The sequence below is a fragment of the Apis laboriosa genome, unplaced genomic scaffold (assembly GCF_014066325.1).
Source record: "Apis laboriosa isolate Shangri-la unplaced genomic scaffold, ASM1406632v1 scaffold30_cov140, whole genome shotgun sequence".
NCBI classification, from domain to species: domain Eukaryota; kingdom Metazoa; phylum Arthropoda; class Insecta; order Hymenoptera; family Apidae; genus Apis; species Apis laboriosa.
The window spans coordinates 2,765,291-2,781,679 of record NW_025222776.1 but is presented as its reverse complement, the minus strand read 5'-3'; the positions used below and the strand labels follow the sequence as shown (position 1 = coordinate 2,781,679).

The 16,389-nt window shown below is 16.6% G+C and overlaps 1 protein-coding gene across 1 annotated transcript in view; it reads left to right on the top strand.

Annotated features, from left to right (window-relative positions):
• Nucleotides 1-14,277, top strand: part of LOC122714423 (guanine nucleotide-binding protein G(o) subunit alpha) — a 100,077-nt gene extending 85,800 nt beyond the window's left edge. Inside the window, exons 7-9 of the mRNA XM_043935740.1 lie at nucleotides 3,008-3,011; nucleotides 11,058-11,211; nucleotides 13,458-14,277. Of these exons, the coding sequence (XP_043791675.1) occupies nucleotides 3,008-3,011; nucleotides 11,058-11,211; nucleotides 13,458-13,645 (346 nt within the window). The 3' untranslated portion in view covers nucleotides 13,646-14,277. The remainder of the gene's footprint in view (nucleotides 1-3,007; nucleotides 3,012-11,057; nucleotides 11,212-13,457) is intronic.
• Nucleotides 14,278-16,389: the final 2,112 nt, after the last annotated feature.

The following is a 16,389-nucleotide window of genomic DNA, read 5'->3' as shown; positions in this document are numbered from 1 at the left end:
TATATATAATATTTTTTATTATTCTTTTTATTTATTATATTTTTTTTATAATGCATGATAATTATAATAAAAAAGTATATATCTTGTTGATTTTATTGATTTATTTTTAAGATATCATTTAATATCATAATATCATCATTTTGTTATATTTATAATATATATATTTATACAGATGTTCACAAATATTTCACAAATAGTGAGAATTATTTTTTTCAAAAATTGGCTAATCATATATAATCATATATACTATTTTCTAAAATTGTTTCTTATATTGCCAGACAAAATGATAGCATATCTTGTCATTTCAATTCATTTTTTTCAAAATAATGCAATTTATCTAAATTATTTATACACATTTATATAAAGTATTTTTTGTTAATAATAATAATAGAAAAAGATCAATTTTAATTAATATTTTTTTTTCTCTCTAAAAATTTTATCTGTTCATGTGAAAAATGGATAGGATAAATTTCAAAATAAAAATATGTTTATGTTTTTTTTTATATGTTAAATTTGAATTTAGTTTAAAATTATCTAATAATAGAAATAAAAATTATCTATTACTTTAAATTTTGCAATTTTGAAGATGCAAACATTGAATTTTGCTATATTCACAAAATCGTAAAATATAGAAACTTTTTTTTCAATATTTTTATCAACTTTATTGTATTATAATAAAATAGTGCTATTCTTTTCCTTAATATATATTATAAAATCAAATTTAATTTATAATCATAGGATTCTTTTCTTTTAAGATAAGATTATTTTGAAATTCACTGTATATAAATAAGTTTCACTATATATAAAGATTTATTAAAAAATATTTTTTCTTAATATTCGAAAAACCATAACATTTTTTATTAGGTTACTATTTGAAGATAACAAACTCAAATATTTATAAATTTCTTTTTTAAATTAAAAATAGAACAACTTCAAAGCGATATATGTCAGTAAAAAAAAAAAATGATAATAAATCAAATTTTGACTTTATAGGAAAAAATATAATTGTACAATGGATTTGATAAAAATATTAAAAAAAATTTTCTATATTTATTGTTTCTCAAATATATTACAAAATTAATATTTTGTATTCATTTATCTGCAAAATCTAAAATAATTTTTACAATTAAATTCAAATTTAACATAAAATTTATCAAAAGATTTTATTTTCATTAATTTATTTTTTCAGATTGTTTCTTATTTTATCCATCCATTTATAAAATTTATAGAAAAAAATATTAACTTTATTTAATCTTCTTCTATATTATTAAATAAAGAATACTTTATATAAATATATATATGAAATTTAAATTTAGATATTGAATTATTGAAAATTGAATTCTTGAAAAATATTAAAAATTATAAGATGCGCTCTCATTCAGAAATCATTTATAATTAAATATAAATTAAACTGAAATAGAATGAAATACATGTATATATAATTATTTATGAATTAATACATTTATGGTAAAATAAATATCGTTCTGCTACGTGTATATTATATATTTTTGATATTGATGTATATTAATATATTTATATTTATGTATATTTAGTGATATTATATATACATATTAATGTATATTTAGTGATTATAAATATTTATTTTCTTTAAAGAATCGATTCGAGATTAAAATAAACACAAAAATTGATATACGAAAATATTGATTGAGACTTATTTATTATTAGTTATAAGCAAATTTAAATTTGTATTATAATATGTATATATATATATATATATATATATATAGATAAAATGAGATGAAAATAAAATAAAATAAAATAAACTAAGATTAATCTTTGTTGTTCGTTGTTTTATTCTATCTTCTTTTTATTTCATAAAATACAAATTTTAATTAATAAATAAATCTTAACTGATATTTTTGTATACTTTTATGTTTTTTTTTTTTTTTTTGTTTTTCATTTTCATATAAATCTTTATATATATATATATAAGCATTTTATAATATACATATACATATAAGCTGTTTTCAAACAATTGCAAGTCACAAATAAATAAATATTTGTTATGAACTTAATTTATTTCAAATATATTATTCTATATGTATACTTGAAAAGTTACAATAAGAAAAAGTATAGAAGAAATATTTTATATTATAGAATATATTAAAAATATACGAAATTTTATAAATTTTTCTTTTATAAAAATTTTCTTACTTTAAACTTTTACAAACTTTTTAACTATACAAAAAAAAAAATTCATAAATATTCGATAATAAATTTAAATAGCAACAAATTACTATAAGCTTCTTAAATAAAGAAGTAGATGAATTATTGAATTATATGAATTATATTAATTATTTGAATTTTAAAACATCTAGCATTATATTGTTATTGCATTTTAAATTATTGATAACTGCTAACTATTTAATCTCTATATATGTTATAATCATGTCATTAATTAATTTGTCATGCTTATGCATTTTTCTCTAGATGAAATTGTAAATTATTACTTAAAAAAGAAATATAATGTATTCAATTTATAGTTTAATATACAATAGTATATTATGAGCGAAGTTAAATCTTTATCTTATTAAGATTATCAAATATTTTTCATAATTTATCATAATAAATAAATTATCATAATTTATATTGATATATAATTTAATATTTATATCAAATATTTTAATTTTTGCTTCGTTTTATAATTTAGTACAAAAAGTTTTTTCAAAATGATATAATTGTTTTTAGTAGTTCATTTAAATGAATGTAACATAAAGTTATAATGTGTCATTGCATATAAAAACAAAAAGATACTTGATACATGATAATAATAAAATTTGTAACAATAGAGTAATTTAAGAAGTCAGGAAAGCCTAAATTACACTTTGATACTTATATATCTATTAAAGAATCATATAAAGGATTTTAAACTTTATGAATAGATTAAAAATCTTAATGTTAATTAATTAAGTCAACATTGCATTCGTTGAAATATTTTTTTAAATAAAATATTAATATATCATTTATTCATTACAAAAACATCTAGAATGGTATTTTCAAATTATAAAAAATTAATAATTAATTAACTTTAATTAATAATAATTAATATTTTTTAATTATTAATTAATAATTTAAAACTATAATCTTAAAGATTACGAAAATTAAGTAAAAATTATAATGCTCTTAATAATACATTTTATACTATACTATATTATACTATATTATATTTCAATAAAAAATAATATACAGTATACAGTATATAGTATAAAGTATGTATATATACATATATATGACTATTCACATAATGATAAAACAGACGTGGGAAGAAAATATGACAGACTATTGCATTGTTAATAATTAACTAGTTCTCTTTTCAACAATCTCTTCGATTAACTCCTCATTCTTTAGTGTATTGAAATAATTTGCTTTTTACATCATAATATTTTTTTTTCTTACTTTATATAATAAAATATACAATATAATATATAATATATATAACTTATTTTAATATTTTGTATTTTTAAATTTATATAACAATAACAATTTAAATAGTTAGTGACACTTGTTTCTATTCTTTAGACTTTCAAATTCGGCAGTTTTTTCTATTACGTCAATAATTCCTTTTTTCCAATGTCCAGTTTTTTTGTAACTGTATATAACTAATGGCCATCTTTGCATCGAAAATGTGATATTAGATATTCGTTAACCATATAATATATATAATATATATATTCATGTATTTTTTATTAATATTTTTTTTTTAAATTGTAAATATAAAAAGAAATTTATTAAAGAAAAATTTATATTGTTTTTTGTAAACAACATGCTGATTCGTATAAATTTTTTATGATTGCACTTTTTTTTCGTGATCTTCAATTTTTTAAATGAAATACTATAATTATTTTATATGATATTTAAGAACAAAATATATATTATAATCTTTATAAAGTTATATATTAAGGTCAGAAATGAGATAAATAATTCAATTATTTCGTTATATAATAATACTGTTCATTAAATTAAATTATTAATGATTAAATTATATGATTAAATTTTGATAATAATAATTTTTTTCTTTTAATAAATAACATTCTTATAAAGAAAAATTCCTAACTCACATTTTTTTTTTTTTGCTGTCTAAAATCACTTTAAGCAAATAAAATTGAGCCAATTGAAAAATTGATTATTTTTCGATTTTATATTATAACTTACGAATTATTATATATATATAAAAAAATATATAATTATTATATATATAAAGAGATAGAGAAAAAGTTTTTGGATAAAAATTATTTCTTTTAATATTACTATTTAGTAAAATATTTATCAATTGTTTACGTAATAATTAGAAAAATATTTTAAACAAAATTTATAAGTTTTTTTTAAATTCATTTTTTCACAATTCACAACTAATACTTTCAATAATTATGAAAGAAATTTTTTTTACAAGCTTTATTGTCTTGTTATATTTTATTTACAATAATCTGGAAAAAGAAATTCTGGATCTCATTGTATATATGATATAAAATATTGTATACGCAAGAGAGGTTTCTGAGATTTTCATAATATATATATAATTTATATATATATAATATATATTATCCGATTTGAATCAAGCAAATATCAAGCAAAAAACGAAAAAAAAAAATATTTATCATATAATAAATCATTAAATATTATGAATTTTATTTTAATTAACAACAAAATGAGTAGTGAATATAATTCTATACATTGATTTTATTAATAGAAGTGAAGGAATTGATTAGTGTTGAGTGAAGAATTATTAACAATAAGAAATATTAGTTTCTTTGTAGTAGTTTCTTTGTTCTTTATAAATATCAATAATAAATATGAAGATTCTAATAAACATGAAAATGCTTTACATAAATCTTGCAAATATTATTTGTTTATTATGATTACATTATGGTTAATAATAATAATAATGAGATGTCAATTAATATTAGAATTTTCATTGTTTAGACAATTTCATAAATTTTTGAATAATATACATCCACTTACACATGAAAAACTTTTAAAAGTGATAAAGAATAAAAAAGTATATATGAGATATATATGAGATATATATATGAGAAGAAGGAGATATTGTGATTTTAAATTATATTTCATGAATTATAATATAAAATCAAAAAATAATTGAATTTTCACGAATCAATTTTACTCTCTCAGAGAAAATTTTGAACAACAAAAAAAATTGTGTAATGCTTATGTACTGTTTCCAAAATTTAAAAATTTTTTGAATTTGAAGATTGAAGATTTTTTCTTATTAGTAGCATTTTTTGATACAGATTATTGATATAAATTTCTATTGACTTTTATTTTACTATTTTTGTTTTTAAATCCTCTTATATTTTAACGGTAAATAATATCTTTATGTAACTTTATAAAAAAATTAATAAATATCAGATTTGAAGATCTTGGTAATAATTCTACAAATCTATTAGTTTCTATTCTTCTATTCTTTTATTCATAAATTTATGTAAAAAATTTCTCACTATTTTACAATTGATAATATTACATCTTGTTAAAAGAATATATCTTACACAACTGCAATAATGATTATAACATATAAATTTATTATTCAAAAATTGAAAATATTTATTTCTATTTAATGCTTCATTACAAAAATGAGATCTTATTAATATATCGTCAATAATATTATGTTAAATATTTATACGAAAATACATTTGAAATACTGAACTTTCAATTTTTCATATATATATATTTCATATATATTTGATAAATTAGATATTTGTCATTATTATTGTTGAATTCATTTGTTCAAAGACTTTATTTATAACAATTATGATCGTTTTTATTCATTATTAACCAATTACAAAAGTTTGATAGATTATTTGATTATAATTCTTGTATTTTATGACTTAAAGCTTTTGTAATCGTTTTTAAAATTTTATGAATTGAAATAGGTGATATATCATATTTCTTATCAATCATCTTTTTAATCATTTTTTTTATTAAAATAGTTGATTCTTTTTTAAAATTTGCTACTTTTTACTTTCTGTCGATCGGTTGTAACATTTTCTTCTTAATATTCCATTTCAAATGTTTTTAAATATTATCAAAATAATTTTCGTTAGTTTGTATTCTTTCCGATATATCAATGTTTTTTGTTTTTTATTTTGACATTCACAATAAACGCATGTCTATTTTTTCATTATTCAATTAAGTAAGAAATTATCACGATTACATCAAATATGTATTGCGATAGATCAAATTTTTAAATATTCTAAATATGTAGAATAAATTAAATATTTTAAATATATAGAATATGTACAAAATTATATGCAAGATAATTATTCTTATTTACAAAATAGAAAATATAAATAATGAATGAATTTATGGAAAACTAAACAAAAATAAATATTGTGATAGATAATAATAATTAATAACAATAATGTTTGCATTATATAATCTTATCATAAGATAAATTTATAAATTTTATAAAATGATTAAATTATTCTGATCTTATGACTTTAAATGATCTTGAAAGTTATTGTATAACACATGCTTGAATTTGTTTTGAAATATGTTTTCATATATAAAAAATATATAACAAAATTTAAAATAATTTCTTCATTTAAAAATTAAAATCTCCAAAAAAATGTAATTACAAAAAAATTATATGAATCATTATATTGTTTACAAAAGATAATACAATTTTTTTCTCTATCACATTTTCCATATGTTAACTATTTTTGAAAAAATGCTGAAAGATAATAATATCTTATGTATTAATAAGAATTTAATATATTATATTAATAGATAATACAAATTTTATATATTTTAATTTTTTAATTGAAATGCAACATCTGATGATATTTTATTCTATTTTTAAAAATAAATGTATTTGGAATTCTATTTAAATTATTTATTCATTTAAAAAAATTTCAATTTTATTATAAACATTATTATAGATGCATCTGAAAAAATCCTTTCATTTTTTCTTGTTCTTAGAATATCAATAAATTTTTTATTTAAAAAAAGATTCCAATATATATTTTTTGTATTATATCAAGTAAATAAATAAATTAAAATATTAATTTTATTTTTTTCAAGTCATTAGAATTGTATAATTTGTAAATTGAGTAATATAAGTTTTATATTAAGTATTATTAAGTTATATCATTAAGAAATATATGCATAAATCAAGTTTTTAGAATCCTGTTTATATATATAATTTTTTGCAATGTTTTTTTTTAAGATGTTTATAATATCTTTGGAATTAACGAAGTTATAATTATTTATAAAGATGTATATATTACTGATTTTGATAATCTTCAAATATCATTGTCAATATTCTAATTTTATATATAATTATCTATAATCATCTGTATATATTTGATTTATTTGTAAAAATATTTTTAATGTCATATATTATATTTTTAAAATATATAATATAAGTATGAAATATGTTTAAAATAAGTTTGGATACATCGAGCTATGAGATATTAATAATGTAACCAGATATATAAATATTTCGAAATAAATTTTCGGAATCTTATGATATGTATAATGAATAATAATAAATATTATTTCACATTATTATTTCACATTATATAATTATGCATATATTAATAATAATGATATTACTATAACTTTAATAATAATATATTTATTAATATATATTTTAATAATGCATTTTACTAAAATTTTTAATATTCGAATTTAGTATTAGTATAGAATTTAGTATAAATAATTTAACAAACATAAAATCTTCAAATCAATATTGAATAAAGAATTTTGAATTTTTACAAAAACGATGATTTTGTTTCATTTTTTAATGAATTAGTTTTGGTTATGCTAAATAAACATGTAATATATATAACGTAATCAAAAACTTTATAAATATTTTAATTTATAAAGTACTGAAAAATAATATACATATATAAAGTACTGAATAATGATTTTCTAATATATATATTTCTAATATATATATTATATATTTTCTAATAAATAATAAGCGATGATTAAATTTTCTAAAGATTAATTAAGAAATTATTTCTATAGAAAATGTTACAGTTAAGATTATTAGAGTCCTTAAACTATATAAATTATCTAAATAAATATAAATTATCTAATATTTAATTATTTGGTAAATATTTTTGTTGATATCTGAAAAACTAAAACCAAATAGCAGTTGTATATACACATATGTTAATAAATTCATTCAAATACTTTTGAAGAATCAATTTTAGAGATCAAAATAAACAGAAAAATTGATATATAAAAATATCAATTGAAATTTATTTATTATGTTAAAAAACTGAAGTTTAATTAAGCATTACCTGAAAGATAAAGCAAGATACAATGAAGATAAAGTTGTTTTATAATCCATCTCATTTTATTTGCTTATATATAAATATAAATTTTAATTGCTTATAACTTAATAAATAAGCCTCAACTATAATTTTTGTATACCAATTTTTTTTTTTTTAATTTTTAGAATCAATCTTTCAAAGATATCTTAAGAATAACTCTGTAAAATGCAATTATTTTTTTCTTAATTTCATTTTCAAAAATTGTTATATATCTGGATTTGTTTTATTTAGTAATATTTTTAAAATTATTATTTAGAAATAGTTTCTATGACATTTATAGTTCCTAATAAATTGTATACTTTTTCTGGATTGTTGTAAGTGTCAAATTATCTAAAATATTTATTTTTTAATATGTCAAAATATCTAAAATATTTTTCTATTTAGATATTTGATTTGGTTATTTTTTTTATATCATTATCTTTTTTTGGCCAAATTTTGATATTTATTTTCATATTTTATTTAGTTTTATTAACATTTTTTATTTAGTTTTTTTTATTTAGTTTTAGTTTTATAAGACAGATATTCTTTTTAAATTTTTTATACATATTTAATTTATATAACAAATTTTTATTATAGTTGTTATTTAAAGTCTCTTCCATTGTATGTTACTAAACCATTAACATTATCATACTCTCTATGTTAATAAATTATTAAACTAAATTATTAATTATCATTATCATATTTCTAAACTATTAACATTATCATATTCTCTATACTTTAACAAAGCATTTCCTCTTATTTATTTTTATATACATTATATACATTTTATATACATTATGTACATTTTCTTTTTTCTACAAATGATTTTAAATTGATCAAGTTTATTAATTCTTGCAATTAATTTTAATTATAAATAGTCATGGATGTTTAATCAGTATTTTTATTATATTTTCTAGTCTATGCTATATATTATTTTCATAGGATATTTTATTTCTAATTTTTAAACTTAAGTCTTAAACATATATAACTAATTATATGTATATATTATTTTTACTCAATATTTTTTGTCATTAAATGTAATTAAGTTTTTGATCTTTTTTTTTTTTAATTTTGCCTTTAGTTGTTTTATAAGATATTAAATTCATTTATAAAATTTTAATTAGTGTAATAATTATTTTTGTATATAAAATAGAAATATTCGTTGATTATATTTTATTTAAATATTATATATTATTTCATAATTATTTAGATATTACTTCTTTTTGATTATATTTTATAAATTTCATAGATTATTATTGAGATTATATTGCTATATTCTATACATTTTATTTATATTTTATTATTATTTCTATTTTTCTTCTTAGAATCTGATGAAATTGATTTTTTTGTTGAATCTACACATTTGTTTTATATCAGCTATATCTATTCTAACAAAATTGCATATTCATCTATTTTCATCTATTAACATCTATCAACATGCATTTTAAATATCAAGAAATTTAAATATTTCTAGATTTTGATTTCCTTTTATTTTCATGATTTCTATTGAATTAATCTGACATTATCTTTTTTCTTGAAAAATATCTTGCTTATTTATTCTTAAATAACCAAAATTTCATTGGATATTGCATCAAATTAATTTGTAGAATTCTTTCTTTATTTCAATCAAAATTAATTTATTATTTACTATAATATTAATTATTATTGATGCAAACATAGCATAAATAATAAAATTGCATTCATCTACATATATAAATATCAACTTGAATCTTTTGAACTCTAATTTAATTAAATTACATTAAATTATAAAAATAAAAAATAAAAAAATTAATATATTAAATTATATATATAATTTTTATTATATAGATAATTACAAATTGTTAATTTTTTACACTATTTTACACTATCTATGTATAATAAATTTTATTATAGATATTAATTAAATATATTTTACAAGATAAATAAGAAATAAAATATATTGCTATATATCAAAATGACATAACAAATAATTATAAATTAAACTATTGTATGAAATTGTTAAATTATGAAATTTATTGATTTATTATTTTTTTATAATTGATTGCAGAAATATATTTTTTAATATTTTCATTATAATTTATTAATTATCATTTTTTCTAATTTTAGTAATAATTAATTGTATTTTATTATTAATCAATATTATTAAAACAATTTCACATTAATTTTCGCTTGTTAAATATTTAAATATTTAGAGATATTCAAAGCAATTAAATCTTTAATAATATTTTATATTTTAATTCATTATTAAACTAATTTCTTAAAAATTTATCTTATCACAGTTTGAATTTTTTTTTCTCATATATATTGACACATAAAATGCTATAAATATTGCTTTAAATAAGTACAATCTATCTTATTCTAGAAATTACAAGAATTTTTAATGGTAATGAATTTATGATATAATAATAAACGTACAAAAATGTACAAAAAGTGATTTTTAAAATTTGCAAATTATTTAAATTGCAATTTTCTTTGTTTTTGAAAAAAAAATTTTTTTATTTTTTTGTATTATTTTTTATTATTGTCTATTTTACTTTTCTTTTTTCTCTTATTTTATTTTGTCATATATAAATTATATTTGACATTAAGATATTAAATCTCAATAATATGATATTTTATATCTTTATAATTATAATAATTAAAAAAATATATATTTATATATATATATAATTTATATATATATAGTTTATTTTTTATTTATATTATTAACGTTATTATATTAATTATATTAATTATATTATTTGTGATTAATTATTACAGAATCGAATGCAAGAAAGTTTGAAACTATTCGACTCAATTTGTAATAACAAATGGTTCACTGATACCTCAATTATCTTATTCCTGAATAAGAAGGATCTTTTTGAAGAGAAAATTCGCAAGTCTCCACTCACCATTTGTTTCCCCGAATATGCTGGTAAGAATTTTTTTTTATATTTACATATTTATTTCTGTTTAAATTGTTAGTATTTTCACTAAATGTATCACTCATATATTTTTAATATACATAATAATATTATTAATTATTAATTAACAATTAATTATCAATTATTAATAATTTAATGATTATCAATAAGTATTATTAATTAATAATTAATTTATTTAAAATTAATAATTATATTATTAATTATTAAAAAATTATTTCTATTTTAATTTCTATTATTATTTTTCATATGCATGAAAAAAATAAAATTATCGATCTATGAAAAAATGATAAATAATAATTTCAATATCTATAATATGACAAGATATTTCATATTTATTTCTTTCCAAAAAAAAATTTCTTTCCAAATTGTTAAAATTTATAATTCATAGTAGTTTATTTTTATATTATTTTTATTTTATATTTTTATATTTTTATATTATTATTTTTATATTTTTATATTATTATTATTTTTATATTTCTTATTTTAAAATTATAAAAAATTTTTAATTAGATTATTGAAGTTTTTCCAATAAAATTAAATATAACTATATTTGAACGAATTTGAATTATTATATAATATATTTTTTTACATAATAGTTTATGGTCCATTATGTTACGTTGCAACAAATGAAAATTAGAAAAGATAAGAATTTCGAAAATCTGTTAGTAAAGCCATCTGTTAGTAAAAATTGAAAATTGTGTATGTGTATATAAAAATAAACGTGGAAAGTTCACATTGTTATAAAAAGTCTGTAATCTGTTGCCGTCCTTGGAATTCCTTCACGCCCCACAAGAAAACTATATATTTTTGTTTGAGATACACTAATTTAAATAACGTATAATTTATTGTCATTTATCTTGTGAATTTTTGATACATATGGATTCATTTTCAGATAATATAATATAATTAAAATATAAAAAGCAATGTTATTCTAATATTTAATCATTATTTTGATAATTATTGTATAATTTTCAATTTTTTATTTTTCAAATCATAAATCATATAGAAAGACATTTATTTGTATAGAAATTATATATCGTACATGATATTTATTAAAATTTTAAAAATTAAATATATATTTCATAATTTAAATTTTGATAGATAAGATATATATATAATATAAAAAGTTTGTAAAATTTTAATTATAAATTAAAAATTATAAATTTATAAAATAACATTTTTATTATAAAATTTAATTTTATGTTGAAAATTGTATAAAATTCACTTTTTTATATAATTTAATAAGTTGTACGAATTTAATTTAATTTTCTTTATTTATTTTATATTCTATATTAATTTTGAATATTTAAATTAACTTTTTGAATAATTAAAAAATATTATCATTTTTCTTTTATATCCAATTTATATATATATATTTGATGCTCATGAAAAATAAATAAATAAATAAAAATCTCAAAATTGAAATAAAAACTGATTATGTAATCGATAAATGAAATCTCCATCAATTTTTAGAACGAGTACTATTTTTGATTTATAAAAAGTTTATATTTTTTATTTTTATATTATTTTTATTTTATATTTTTATATTTTTATATTATTATTATTTTTATATTTTTATATTATTATTATTTTTATATTTCTTATTTTAAAATTATAAAAAATTTTTAATTAGATTATTGAAGTTTTTTCAATAAAATTAAATATAACTATATTTGAACAAATTTGAATTGTTATATAATATATTTTTTTACATAAAAATATATTTAGAAATGAATTAAAAATAAAAAAATAAAAATAATAATTGACAATATTTTTAATTTATTTTATAAATTTTTAAAAATTCAAAAAGAAATAAATAAAGTTTAATTTTTCAAATATATCATCTTTCTATCTTATTTATAAAAGAATATTTTTATTTTGCAAAAAATATTTTAAAATTTGTATCAGAAAAAATCAATTAAATTAAAAAAAAATATCTGCAATATTTTATTAATTTTTTTATTTTCTTATTTATATAAAATAAAAATTCATTTTAGTAAGACTAATCTTTTATATGTTAAAAGAGGAAAGGTTTTAAGGAAATTAAAAAAGAATTTTTTGTTACTTATTATTATTAATATTTTCAAATTTATTATTACTAATATTTATATAAATTAAAATTTTAATTTATCAAAAAAATCCTAAGAAAACATTTTTAAAAAAAAAATACATAATTATCTAACTTGTCTTATCGCATTTAAAAGAATAATAATGATACATGTTTGTTCAAACGCAGGGGCGCAAGAATATGGTGAAGCAGCCGCGTATATTCAGGCGCAATTCGAGGCGAGGAACAAATCAACCACTAAGGAGATCTACTGCCATATGACTTGCGCTACTGATACAACCAACATTCAATTCGTGTTCGATGCAGTCACAGATGTCATTATCGCCAATAATCTTCGTGGTTGTGGTCTCTATTAGAATAAATATTCCTGTCGCGAAGCCGATCGACCGACACACACACACATGGTTGAACTCACACTCATACCCGTATACACATGTTGTATTACAAGAACGAGAGAGCGCGTGAGAATGAAAGACTACGATAATGTCACTACTGAGAGAAAGATTGAATGATAGAGTGGGAGAGAATGGTTGAAAGAACGGGAAAGAAAGAGATACATCTATGTACCATCACTACTATTACCGACCACCTGCGGATACCTTCTCAATTTTTATTACCAAACACCTTTTTATGCCAGTCCTTTCAACGTTTTTCCTTATCGTATTAAGCGATTCAATGCGATTCCAATATTTATATATAATATGCTATTTATAAGTTGATATGAAGAGAAAGCTAAGAATTCCTTCTTGAACAAGATTTACAAGATTGTTAAATGATATTGCTAAAATATAGCTGTGGAAAGTTGTTAGTACAATAATATCTCTTAAAAAAAGTAATATTGTTCATTGTGCTTTGTGATATACAAAAGTGAATGTGTTTCAGAGAGAAAGTTTGAAATATGAGCAATGAGAAAAATGATATTTCTTTATTACAAAAATTTATTTTACAGATTGGATTTTGTATTTTAAAAAAAGTAAAAAAATTTCGCATAAATTTTTGAGATGATTTTGACTTTATAAGATAGATATTAATTGAAATTATTGATTATTAAATTTATTATCATAAAATTTTTATTTTTTATAATTTAATTTTTTTTGATAATTTATTCAAATTTAATATTTGCATTAAATTCAATTTTTAAATTAATACAAATTTAATTGATCTTTTTTCTTTGATTGAAATTTTATTAAATATACATTACATAATACATTAATTAAACTTAAATAAATCTTAATAAATCAATGAATTAAAAAGAATAAAAGAAATAAAAAATACTTATTAATTATGTAATATTGGTTGTAAAATCAAAAAGTCAACAAGTTTATAATTTATTTGTAATTCGAAATCAAATTTCATTTATTTATTATTTTATTTTTTTTTTATGAAAATGAATTTCTGAATAATAAACATATTATTTATATGTTTCACTCAAAGTTAGCAAGATTGATTATAAAGGTCTTAATATTATTTTTATACATTGATTTTTTTTTATATCAATATGTATTATCAGTTTTGACATTATATATTAAACAAAATCAATTTGATCTGAAAACTGAAAATCAATTTATATAAAAATGTTAATAAGTAGTTGATTATGATCAAAAAAATTAAAAAATTAAAATTAAAATTATTAAAAAATTAAGAAAAATCAATTTTCTTATCAAATGTCATTAATATTTAAAACTAGATATATTTATAAACAATTAAATTTATTATTAGAGAATTATTATTATTATTATTTATTTGATTAGAAAAATTGCATGAGTTAAAGATAATAATTTAATTTTCTGAAATTAATAAGTAAGGAAAATGTTGAAAGAGAGCACAATAAATAATCCAAAGTTTTCATAGATTTCACGATAAATTGCACAAAAATCAATCATAAAGCATATTTGGATCTCAGAATTCTTCATCTGCTTTTATTGTAAATTAGAAAGAAATTTATTGTAATATTAAATATATTGTAATATCTTACATTCTGATTACAGATCAACATAGAGTCTGTCTGTATGAGTGAGATAATGGTTTATTTAAATTAGATAGACTCTATATTTTCTCAAGAACTAGTAAAGATAGCAACGGCTAGCTTGCAACGAAAAATTTCCAAACCAAAATATAAGATATTACAGTAGCTAGTTTTTTATTTAGATAGAAAATTAAATTAAATGAAATATCTTGTTTAATATATTATTTGAATTATTATTGATTGTTTCACAAAATTCAATGTTTACAAAATATTCAAAATAAATATGGCTTTTCTTTAATAATTTAAGTAATTAAAAAATTTTGAAAAGAAAATAATTTTTAAAATAATTTTTAGTAATAAATTTTATAATTTTCTATCTGGAAATAATGATTTACAATATAATATGCAATCTTTTTTTAATATAATAATATTAATATAATAATATTATTCAAATATTTTAACTCTAATTAAATATGTATATTATTTTATTGCCAAGCATATCAGTCGCACATAACAAATCAAGAAAAAAATTTTATTTTTATTTCTATATTTACTTAACTATATTTTTGTGTAAATCTATAATTTATAAATTTGTGAACACTTTTTAATATCAATATTATACAGTTCAATTTTTAATTAATTCTGGGATAGAAAACTAAATCAGATGCATGAAAAAATTATATAAAAATATTAAAATAATATAAATCGAAATATGATAAAATTAAACTATAATCTCAATATATAAGACCAATATAGTAAAAAGAAGCACAAAGAAAAAGCAAAACAGTATGCAGAAATCTTAAAATTCGATTTCCAAAAGTGTTAAATACTTTCTAAATTATTTTGATTTGAACTAAAATGAAAAAACAGATAATATATATGCATAAAAATATACATAAAAACAAATTATCTTTCATATCGAAGATTGAAATCAAATCGAAGATTTCATTTCGTTTCATTATTATGCATATTTATACAATTCTACGCACACGATCGCACAATTGCATGCAATTACATACATGCACATATTACACAAATATATAGAACATTCGCAAGATATTTACATTTATACATTGCAAGAAATGAAAAACTTTTAAACAAATTGAGATCCTTGAATTTCTGATTTCGAACAAT